The sequence below is a fragment of the Taudactylus pleione genome, unplaced genomic scaffold (genome assembly GCF_031769625.1).
Source record: "Taudactylus pleione unplaced genomic scaffold, aTauple2 ptg000218l, whole genome shotgun sequence".
Lineage (NCBI taxonomy): Eukaryota > Metazoa > Chordata > Amphibia > Anura > Myobatrachidae > Taudactylus > Taudactylus pleione.
Genome location: NW_028284620.1, coordinates 10,889,542 through 10,902,035, shown reverse-complemented (window position 1 = coordinate 10,902,035; position 12,494 = coordinate 10,889,542). Strand labels below are relative to the sequence as shown.

At 44.0% G+C, this 12,494-nt stretch overlaps 1 protein-coding gene across 1 annotated transcript in view; it reads right to left on the bottom strand.

Annotated features, from left to right (window-relative positions):
- Window positions 1-12,494, bottom strand: part of FAT1 (FAT atypical cadherin 1) — a 191,486-nt gene that overhangs the window by 166,756 nt on the left and 12,236 nt on the right. The window contains exon 2 of the mRNA XM_088478768.1: window positions 8,030-11,310. Coding sequence (XP_088334894.1) covers window positions 8,030-11,288 — 3,259 coding nt within the window. The 5' untranslated portion in view covers window positions 11,289-11,310. The remainder of the gene's footprint in view (window positions 1-8,029; window positions 11,311-12,494) is intronic.

Genomic DNA, 12,494 nt, shown 5'->3' with positions numbered 1-12,494 from the left:
TTCCCCCGCACACCTGTAGGGCTTGTAGGAGAAGGAAAGGGATAGGTACAGGCTGACAGTAAGTAGAAAAAAGACACAGACAGGCAGCACTAGCAAAAGTCACATACCATGCAGGAAGATATACTCACTGCACCTTTCCACTACAATCAACCTCCCAGATTCAGTGTCTGGGAGGGCTATAGTGCTGTGTACACTGTCCTTGTCGGGGGAGAGGTACACAGGGGGACCGGTCCGCGTGCTCCCTGAGAGTATCCACGCTGCCAGTAAGAAAATGGCCGCTGGAGACCTCAGAGGATCTCCCCGGCGTCTTCCGGCAGCAGTCCCGGGGGAAGCCAGAGTCCGGCTAGTACAGACTCTGGCTTCCCCCGCCGCGATCCCCAGTTCAGTGCTGGCGTCGCGGCGCCAGCAGGGAGAAGGAGCGGCAGCGTGGGCGTCTGTACAGACAGCCCTTCGCTGCCACTCTGGAGAAAAAAACTCTAGTCAAAAAAATAAATAAATTTAACTAAGTTAAAAAAGCTTTAGGGGGCTGCTCCTGCAGACCCCCCCCGCAGGGTGACCCGACTCCGGCCGGGCACCATCTTAAACTGAGGTGCCTGTGGCTCGGGGGCGGGGTATAGGGGAGGTTGGACCCAAGTGCATCCTGGGAGCAGCTAAAAGCTTTAACTCCGTGGTGCCCGAGGATCCAGGATCCAGCTATACCCCCAAGGTCACCCTGTGGACCCCTATGGACCCTGAAGTAGAAATATATATATATATATATATATATATATATATCTACATATACACACACACACACAAACATATACATACACGCAGGCTCAGATTGGACCCCACTGCTTAGTGGCCACGCCCCTTTCAATGAGGGGCAGGGTTTAGTGGGTCGTGATCAGAGTGGGGGTGTTCACCAGGGGGTGCTCATAGAACATGACAGTAGCAGTCTGGGCACAGAGTGTGATTGTGGCTGTCTCCTATTCCTCCACCCCTGGAATTGCAAGCTATATAGTCACTTCCTGATTTTTGTTGGCCCCTCCCCCGAGACCAGCCCCGCCCACCAACTACCTGTGGCGTCTTTCTACTGTCCTCTTCTCTGGCCTGGTGTTTGTTTTCTGCATCCTCCCATCAGAGAGCAAATGGTCACATTTGTCTACAGGCAGCTCCTGTTCCTTGTGGGCAGAGGCGCAGCGCATTATAGTACACTGCATACAGGGTCAGGAGCCAGGACACCCTACAAGCTGTAAGCAAGATAAGTAGGACTGGCATTTTCACTTTTGTAACTGCATTTAGATGCTTAATGTTGTGCAGCTACTAGGCAGTACATGCCATGCCAGAAGGCATGCTGGGATTTGTAGTCCCAAATATGTATTGTATATTATGATATGGCCACATTAGTGTTGGTAAGATTATTTGGTGAAGTTAGATTTACAGTTAGCTTGGGAGTAATACCAACAATATAGCAGAATAACATCACATATACCAGATATTTGGGGACAAACGTTTTGGGTACTTAGTATCCTCCAGATGTTCCTCCAGAGTTTTCTATGGGGTCCGGTGTGCTGCCGGAATTACTAAGCTCAGTGCTTGCCCCCAATAGGATAACGCCATCTCCAGATGGGGCTACGTTACTAATCCACACATTTTTTCTCTCCGTCAGCCTCCGGTGACGCATGCGCCAGCCGGAAGTGTATCCACATTAGCTACCTGGAACCTGGACCAGGAAGCACTGTGATAGCGTTACTCTATCACACTGCTTCCAGCTTTTTTGCAGGGAAGGGGCTATTATTGGAGCCCGTCTCCTAGCAAGAGAATTTGAGTAAATTTGCATTAACATATTAATTTTCATATTATGAATTTGGGTAAAAAAAAATACTGAATCACATCCACATTAAAACTGTGGATTGTGATAAATATGCTACTTGGTGATTTAAAGCTTTAAAAGTGCATTGAAGTTTGGGACAAAAATAGGCAATGTGTCTATTTGGCGTCTTAGACGCAGATGTGAGTAACATGTATAAATTGTGGTCGACAGTGAATAGCAAGACGGGAAATGCGTATTTTTTGTGTCTTAGACCCGGTTGTGCATAAATAACATGTAGAAGTTGCATTTCACAATGAGACACAAAACAGTAAGTGTGTGTATTGCGTGTCTCAGACACAAGACAGAAGCTCCAGGACTACAGGGTGGTAGTCGTGGGATACAAGATGTTACTGGCAGTACTATAATCACGGCATTGTATGATTTGTGAGCATATGCATGTAAATAATATTTCTAATGTGAGCTGATAATTATATATTATATATTTTTTGAGTGTACAAATGAGTCTGCAATCACTCCCTGTTGTGCACAGCACATGGCAGTCAAGATAGCTGGTTACTTGGTATTTATAAGGTGGGGATTACAGATGACCTGAGAGTGTCTCATGTATGGAGATCTGCTTAGTTTGTCTTGACAAAGGCCTAGTGAGGGCTGAAATGTTGATCTGTATCTGAACCTGTGAGTAATAAAGAAGGATTTTGGAAAAAGCCTACTGAGTGCCCTCTCTTGACAAGTGTGTGTCTGTGTCTTTTGGATGGAGTACCCAGCTGTTTCACCCGGCACACCGATAATGGGACAATTGGGTGGGTAATGGCCATCTAACAGGCTAGGGTGCCAACGAGAAGTGCAATAAGCAGGAGTCTGCCAATGATTAACTGCGAGCATTACAATGTGGTATAATGTGAACGGAGGACACTATATAGAGCATAATTTTAACTAAGGCACTTCTTTGGAGCATAATATTAAGAACTGCTGTGGAAACAGGTCTCTCTCTAGAAGCATTGGGTAGGGACCCCTACAAAATGTTGCTATGGTGCCCAGAAAGTTCTACTTACACCCCTACGTAAAAGGACTGCCTTGGCGTGGATGATAGAGAGGAAACTGCAGGCAGAACACAAGAAAATGGTTAGTGTCAGTGTGATACACAGTGTGTGTAAGAGGGATTGTGTTAGTGTGTGTTAGTGTGTGAGTGTGAGAGAGAGGCACACTATGAGAAAGACAAGTTTGTGAGAGGACCACCATGTGCGTCAGTATTTGTGAGAAAGATAGAGGCCCTCATTCAAAGGCGCTCGCAAGAAACGAGCGCTCGTTCTGAATGAGGGCGGCCGCTTCTTTTTTTTTAGTGCGGCCTTCTGGTCGCACTAAACCAGGGTGATGGTCTTGACGAGAATCTAAGGTTGGGTCTCGGCAACCGCAAGCCCCAGGGAGCTCCTGCTCTGATTGAGCAGGAAACTCCCCACTGACATCACTGCTGATGTCAGTGCGGCCGCCCACAAAAGGAACGCCTCAGTTTGTGAAACCACCCCCCGCCCCGCTTATAAAACGGGCCGAGCTGTCGATCAACATCGACAGCCGGCCCTTTTGTAGTGAGCTCCGGAGCGAGAGAGTATCTCTCTCGCTCCAGGGCTTGCGCACGCAGTGCGGCCGCTGCGTGTGCGCAGGACCAAAACATTGACCCGGTCGCGAGAGCTCAGCACTTGCGACCGGGTCTGAATGAGGTCCAGAGTGTGTATTAGTGTGTGTGAGACACACGTTTGCGAGAGGCACAGGGCGTGCGTCGGTGCGCGCGCAAGAGGCACAGGGCGTGCGCGCGCAAGAGGCACAGGGCGTGCGCGCGCAAGAGGCACAGGGCGTGCGCGCGCAAGAGGCACAGGGCGTGCGCGCGCAAGAGGCACAGGGCGTGCGCGCGCAAGAGGCACAGGGCGTGCGCGCGCAAGAGGCACAGGGCGTGCGCGCGCAAGAGGCACAGGGCGTGCGCGCGCAAGAGGCACAGGGCGTGCGTCAGTGTGTCTGAGGCAGTGTGTGTGTGTCAGTGTGTGAGTGACACACAGGGCCTGATTCAGAGCCGGACGCTCTGACCAGAGCGCTCGCTCTTAATCAGGGCCCTCCTACATGAAAATGGAGCGGCCTCTTGGACGCTCGCATAGCTGTGGGTGACCACCCACAGCTATAGCGAGCATCCATGATGATGGTCGCGATGGTCAAGACCATCGCGACCATCGGGGTGTTTGCGACGGAGACCCTGTGGTAGGGTCTCGCTGCCGCAAGCCCTGGAGTGATTTTGGCTCTATCAGAGCCAAAATCACTCCCACTGACATCACTACTGATGTCAGTGGGGCCGGCTACAGACGGTAGGCATTCCCATGGGAACGCCTCCGTCTGGCAGCCACGCCCCCGGCACACCCACCAAAGGGGGCGTGCTGTCAATCAACCCCGACAGCACGCCACCTTTGGTGCGAGACCCGGAGCGACGGCTATCCCGTCGCTAGTCGGGTCTCGCGCATGCGCACGACGGAGCTTCCTCCGTCGTGAGCATGCGCAGTAGGGCACCATCGACCCGCTTGCAAGCGTCCTGCGCTCGCGAGAGGGTCTGAATGACCCCCAGAGTGTGCATCAGCATGTTTGAGTGGCATAGTGTACATATTATCATTAGACTAAAGTGTGACCAGACCTACCATTGGTATATTAGTGTGTGTGTCAGAGAATTATGTAAGATCTGTATTTAAATTATTTTAATTACTGTTCTTCTAAACTTATAGATCATTAACAAAGAATATTTTCCATTTGTTACATTTGCTGTTATGACCCTATAAGCAGAGAATTCAGAAATAATGAAGCATATGGTCATTTTATTTTTATAACACTGCACAATAGTTTTAAATTAGCAGTTAGCATTTGCAACATGTCACTGGCAGTTCCCGTACAAATAAAAATCTTTGTTTTTTTTTTATGGACAAAGTGAAGACATGCTGATAAGGCTTATAATGCCTCCATGACAATAGAAAGCCAAATGTTATAATGTGGTGTTAAAGTTAATTTACTTTTTGAAATTCAAAATGAAATTACGTTAGATAAAATAATGGAAGGTGGGGTAAGATGTCCCAGGCTTGTTATTTGTTATGTGCGGGAACATGGAGTATGATTAAGCTTCAGTGTTCAAAGCAACAAGTAAACATTACCTAATCATTTTCAGCTTGTTGTTACTTTGACCCAAGAAAACACATAAAGCATAGCAGATGTGCTACTTCAAAACACAACCATGTATTAAAGCTCAGCCCACAGAGAGCAAACACTTGGTACCATTTTTCTTAAGTTAAAAAAACAGAATGAAATATACATCAAGTGTTCTTTTTTATTTACATTAAATGATTATTAAAATGTATTGTAACCTTGAACAGAAAGGGAGTCTATGGGCACATGCCTTCCTTCTTTGTTTACGTTCTTTCTGTACCTGACTAATGTATATATCAATGGATGAATGTGAAATAAATAACAGTCTTGTTGCAGGATTTACTCGATGTTCTACCAAGTGGTTATTAAGTTTGGGTGCAGAGCCACTGAGAGTCAACGGATTCTCTCTCACAATCCATTGCTTTCATTCTAAATCTTTGTCCATGCACTGCCCTGTAGAGCAAGTACAAAAAGTTGTTAAACCACCTACACAAATGCAAGTACAAGTAGGTCTGAAGGCAAGGAGGTTCAGATATACACTCGCAGGAGAGCTCTACTAGATCCAAAAAGAAATACCAAGAAATTGGATATAGGCGCTGTAATGTAGTGTTTTTTTTCTAGCTGCCACTAGAGAAGGGCTAGTCAGGCCCAATATATTAAACAAACTGTATACAGAAATAAAGTGGCGCTTTTTGATGAATTTATCACAAACACTGTTCACAAATAATGATGATAAAATTATATAGACCACATAGATCACTGTAATAAAAAATGTTTAGCACTGAGATCAATAAAAACCATATGGTTAACAAGCCAATGTATACATTAGGTACAGACCACATCAACACACTTCCTGTTAATATATAAATGTCAAATATTGGGGAGAAAAGATGCACAATAATGTCACTTAGATGGTTGGAGATGTATAAAATCCAAAAGCAAGGACACTGGATGAAATCGTGACACACCAACTTTAGTGTATGATTCAAATGTCCAGAATATTATTACCAGATCCTTATACCGATAGGGGGATGCTCCTATTGACATACAAAGGGTATGCTGCACTTGGAGTCCTCCAAATTGTACGGTATGGGTCTTTATAGGTGATCCAGATCTTTGAGGATGAACAAGAATGTAAGAAGTGTCCCCAGGTAAACAAAATAGTCCAGGAAGATGGATCCAAGTTGGTTGATATCCAATCTTTGTGTGTGTGTGGACACTTAGCAAATAAGGAGATACTCCAGTAGTCTCCTTGGTGGAGGAGACTACTGGGGTATCTCCTTATTTGCTAAACAACATTGCTATTTACTAACAAATGTGGTTAAAATCACAAAGGACAGCTTCCAAAATGAACTATCCTTTGCTAAGAGGGGACTATATGATCTGGGAGTCCCTCTGCGCATGCCGTGTGCTACTTCAGCTTCAGCGACGCGTCCAAAACTTTGCTCTTTAAAAATAAAATGTGCCCTTGTAAGTGATCAGCACCCTGCCCAAATAACCTTAGCGTGAACACTACATAAAGCACTGCATTATTAATCTACGAGTATCGTATACATAGCCCTGGGGAAGGAGGCAGCACGGTTCTTCTCGCAGCCCTGACTAAAAAATCAGGGGATGAGAGGAAGGGACTTATGAGCGATGACCCATTGGGAAGTGCAATCAAGAGCTGCTTTTCCAGAGCATCAGCGCATTAAAACAATTTCGATAGTAGGTGGCAGTGACGCTTTAAACAATACTGCGTAAATACAGTTGTTTTTTTTATTGAACATAAATCTAAATAATTTATGTTTCTCATTAAAATCATTCACAGATGATGGGGCAGCCCAAAAAAAAGAAGTGTTTACATTTATAAGGTTAGAGAAAATAAGAGTGGGGTGTATGTCCTATCTATTTACCTGCCAGCCTGCCTCAAGCAGCGGGATGTTAAAAAATGCTCAGCTGCTTCAGCAGATTCCCAGCCCACAGCAAAGCAAACATGTTTGTTTTAGATCAAAGAAGACTGAGCAGTTTAGAACAAGCTATAGAATATAAACACTGATAAAGGAATAATGCTAAGTACACAGTACATTCACAGAATATGTATCTGAAGTTGGTCTTTGAGATAACGACATTTAATTCATTGCTTTTCATGTATAGAGCGAGAGAGAGAGCGAGAAAAAAAAAAGGACAAATTTTCCTGATAATATTCAAGGCACAATTTCCCGAGTTTTATCTTGCCAATGAAAAATGAAAAAGCAAGTGCGCAAAATAGTGGCACAAAGATTTTCAATCCTTCCACGTGCCAATAAATTAGCGCACATGATTTTACTAGGAGATACTACAGAATGGATGGTTAGAGGATTAGTATATATAGAGGTATGCGAGAGTTTTCAAATTGCATCGGAACAAAACATTTTGGACTTCATGGGAGAAAACTACTGAACATGGGGACGAAGCTTTCTCACAGCAAAGACTTCTAATAAGCCATTTTACTCCACAGAATCAGTTCCTGCTCATCATTGACGCATGCAATCATACTTAATCAGTAGTTACTCAGTAATGTTACACCAGTATATAGAGTATTTTCATGTACATACACCAGTACTGAACGTGATATACTGTTCATATCTTAATGTCATTTCTTAGAATTTGATTTATACTGGATAATAATCAACTATGTCTTGTTCACAATATTTTGAGCATACAGCATTCTAAATGTCGCCCATCTCCCACCCCAAATATACTTGTTTTATCACATAACAAAGAGGAAAGAAGACTCTTTGATTGCATTGTGAACCAAAAACTTGAATATATTTTAAACACTATTAAACTTGTTTATAAATATGCTGCTGTTTGGTTGGATTTTTATGCATGTGTTCACTTCATACAGTATATTATTTGTGACTTTTCAGCTATTATTCGACTTATATGTAGCATGTTAGGAAGACACTCTGATCATCACTTTTGCAAAAATAATTAGATCAGTAAAGCAGATTTAAAAATAAGTCATAGAGGTTCTATTTAACCTACTTTTAAAACAAAAGCATGTATGTGATAAAATCTTACCTTTATCTTCATGTATTGTAAAGACACCGACTCCCGATCCATTCCTTATAGAGTACTTGATCTCTCCATCACGACCTGAGTCATCATCATGAGCTGAAACAGTCATCACTGGAGTTCCAATTGGAACATCTTCTCTGATCCCTGCTTTGCTTACAAAGTTAGAAAACAAAGGTGTATGCAGGTTCTCATTCACATCAATAACCTCAATGCTGATGTAACAAGTGGAGGACAAAGAATTAGGTCTTCCCCTGTCCTTTGCTCGGGCAGTCAGATTGTAAACCTGCTTGTCTTCATAATCCAATTCCTGTATTATCCGTACAGCTCCACTGAGTTTATCTACTTCAAATTTTCCATCACCAGTTTCCAAAAAGCTGTATCGAACTTGACCTGAAAGTCCTAAATCAGCGTCATAGGCTTCTATCCAAGTAACCAGAGTTCCCACAGGAAGGTCTTCTCGGATTTTAACATGATAGTTGGTTGGGATAAAAATAGGAGCATTGTCATTTACATCTTCTACTAATATTTTTAGAAGGACATTTGAAAATAATTGGGGTTCATTCTCCGCCTGATCTCTGGCTTGAATTTTGAGCAAATGCATAGGCTGCTTCTCTCGGTCTAGCGGTTCGAGAGCTTTCACTATGCCAGTCACGCTGTCAATTGTAAAGATATTAGTGTCTGTGAGAATGGAGTATCTCACTTCACCATTGGATCCCAGATCACGGTCAAAAGCTTCAATTTTAATAATGGCATGGTCCCCATCCTCATTCTCCTTGACTTCAACAAAGTAACTATCCTGCAGAAACTCAGGAGGGTTGTCATTAGCATCAAGTACTTCGATGTCCAAGAGATTCCAGGCAGATTTCTGTGGTATTCCAAGGTCATAAACGGTGATATTCAGAGTGTATTGATCTTTAAGCTCTCTGTCAAGTGGAGAAAGAATCCATATCCAACCATTATCCATATCTACAGTAAAGCAGCTATCAGTGTTTCCTCCAGAAATAGCATAGACCAGCTTCCCGTTGAAACCAGAATCAAGGTCATTAGCTCCCATATGGATTATACGTGTTCCTACAGCTACATTCTCCTTGATTACAATCCTGCTTGGATGTGTGCTTGGAAACTGAGGAACATGTGAGTTTGCCAAGTGAACGTCAAAGTAAGTTTCCTCTAGTGATCCACGATTAAATAACTTATTGGCCTGTAGAAGTTTCTCAGCAAGCATTTTGGCAACTCCGGTTTCCTCACAATCTAAATGAACAACCTTGCGGCTAGAAGTCACAGTAATATTAATATAAATTGATTTAGCCAAGTTTTCTCCATCCGTAGCGGTAATCTTCAAGCTGTGAAAGGAGATTTTTGCTGCAGGGCCTTCTGAAAGAGACTGTTTCAAGGAAAGGACTCCTGAACTGGGATTCAGTGTAAATAAATCAAAGTCATTTCCAGACTCTATTCTGTATTTCACCAACTGGAGCTCATCAGCATCAATAGCAGAAACAGTAGTTACTTGCTCTCCAATGCCAAGATCCTTGGGGACCGAGCCTTCACAGTTTATCTTTTCAAACACTGGTATGTTGTCATTTAAATTATTTAAAGTCACTGTGATAGGAATTTCAATTTCTCTGCGATAAGGCAAACCCCAGTCCGAAGCCCTGATTTTTAGTGTATAGACCCTCGGCATCAGCTCATAATCTAGTTCTTCTGCAGTGCTTATCACACCAGAGAAAGCATCAATAACGAATGGTACAGGATTCAGGTTAGCAATGTTGTATGTGACATATCCATTCTCCAATTCATCATGATCAATGGCATTAACGGTAAGGACGTGACTGCCTATTGGCACATTCTCATCAACTACAGCTTTATATGAGGTCTGGGTGAATTCAGGAGCATTGCTGTTCATGCTGATTACTTTGATCATCACCTTTGTGAAAACTTTTTTGTCACTGGTCATAACATCCAGTCCAATATGGGATGAATCTTTTGCTTTAATGGGGACTAACGTTGAAACGAGACCTGTTTGGGGGTTTAAACTGAAACGATTTCTGTCTGCTGCATTTTTAAAAGCATACTTTAAGTGCGGATGACCCGGGACTGCTTTGACCATAACTATAGGTGTGTTAGGGGGAGCAAACTCGCTTACTTCAGCCCTGTAAACATCTTTTTCAAACTTTACTGGACCATTAAATTGTGAAGATATCACATGGATGACTTTAGGGGAAGAAAACTGTGGTGGGGAGCCCTTGTCTTTAGCTTGTAGCGTCAAGTTAATGCCAAACGTTTGGGTAGTCCAATCTATTTCTCTAACAGCTACAATCTTATATTCCTTGCTTCCCGGAGAGGTCCTATTTGTCTTAAAGTATTGTAAAGGATCTCCAGCAATAATGCTTAAGGAGGCAATTTCACCATTGGATCCTTGGTCATGGTCATCCACAGTTACAATTGCATATGTTAAATCTTTTTCAAGCTCAGAAGGAGTCCGTGTAATAGCAGAAATAACAGGAGCATGCTCATTGGCTTGTTCCACATGAATAACCAGCCTTGCCATACTGCTGATTCCGCTGCTTCCATACAACTTCATACCGCGGTCAACGGCAAGAATTTCCATGTCGTACTGCTTGGTCTCCGAATAGTCAAGTCTTCCAGTTAGTATAATAGCACCACTAGTTGGATGGATAGCAAACATGTCAGTTCTCTCTTTAAAGCTGTAGTAAAACTCCCCATTGGTTCCAATATCAGCATCTGTCGCGCTTACTTTAGCAATGCTGCTCCTTATTGCTGTGTTTTCAGGCAAAGAAACACTGTACAGGGTGGGGGAAAACAATGGCCTCAAGTCATTCGTGTCCAGCACTTGAACTCTAACTCTTGTCCGCGCTTCCGCATTCGAGTGCTTATCGACTGCTTTGACAGAGAGGATGTAGTGATCTTTAACCTCTCTATTGAGAATTGCTGTGTTACCTCCCTTGGTTCGTATCCTCAGGAAGCAAAAATTTCCCAAAATATGCTCTTCTGCTTTAAAAAGGTTCTCATTATCTCCAGAGACTATTTTGTATTTGATGTCCCATGAAGGGTCAAGATACATGCCCATTTTTGTCGGGTGGCCCACATAAGATTTTGAAGCAGAGTTTTCATAGATAGTGGCATTGTAGAGGTGCTGAGTAAACTGAAATGATGCAGGTGAATGCAGTCCATGGCTTCCGTCACAGTCACCAAAGAGCTGTAGTAACATCAGTAAGAGCAGCATGGTCAAGTACTCCCCCATGATGGATGAAGTACACAGTCACCTGAAAAAAAAGAAGATTGGTTTCATTAAAATATTCGCACAGTAATATAATCGTAAAATAATAAATGGTTGTGGTGCATAAAGTCAACTGTGATCTTGACATTTTATGGCTATTAATTACACTCTCAGATACTCCCTTGAACAGAGGATCATGCACCTACATATAGGTCCAACCCGGGTCAGTAAATAGATCTGCCTGGCTCTCACACCTTATGCTGGGTACACACTGGCAGATATATTGGTCGATCAAGTGATCGGCCAATATATCATGTGCCCGTCGATGTTGTTCACAGACATATCGCGTGCACCACAGCCAACGGCAGATATATCTGTCATCGTGCTGTGTCGCCTGTACACTTGACGACAGATGATGGTTGTTCAGTGTGTATGAACAACCATCACCTGCAGATATATCTGTTAGGTGTGTACCCATTTTTAGATACACTGGATAGGATAATAACCTTTATAGCAAAGCACAGCTTACTTACGGATTCCAGATAAACTATCTAAACAACACAAAAGGACACACACTTGTCAGGACTGAATGAACACTTTTTGCTGTGTAAGATTATCCTACTGTAAAATGTCTGAATTGGGGGCCTGATTCAGAGCCGAACGCTATGACCAGAGCGCTCGCTCTGAATCAGGGCCCTCCTCCATGAAAATGGAGCGGCCTCCTGGCCACTCGCACAGCTGTGGGTGACCACCCACAGCATATGCGAGCGTCCATGATGATGGTCGCGACGGTCTTGACCATTTGGAACCATTACAGCAGACTACCCTACCATAGTAGCAGGGGGTGCAGCCGATACTGGAACAGAAACTCGATGGTGATTGACAGCTCGCCCTGTTTGGGAGGCGGGTAGGGGGGGTGACCGGCCAAATGATGTCAGTGGGGAGCTTCCTGCTCGATCAGAGCAGGAAGCTCCCTGGAGCTTGCGCTTGCCGAGACCCAACCTTAGGGTCTCGTCGCAAGCCCCGATTGTCGCGATGGTCTTGACCATCGCGACAATCACCCTGGTCGGTCGCTAAGCTGTTGGTGGTAACCCATGGCTTAGCTAGCGACCAGGAGGCCGCACTAAAAAAAAGAAGCGGCCGCCCTCATTCAGAGAGAGCGATTGCTTCTTGCGACCGACTCTGAATCAGGCCTTAGGGCCTGATTCAGAGCAGCTCATAAGCGCCCGC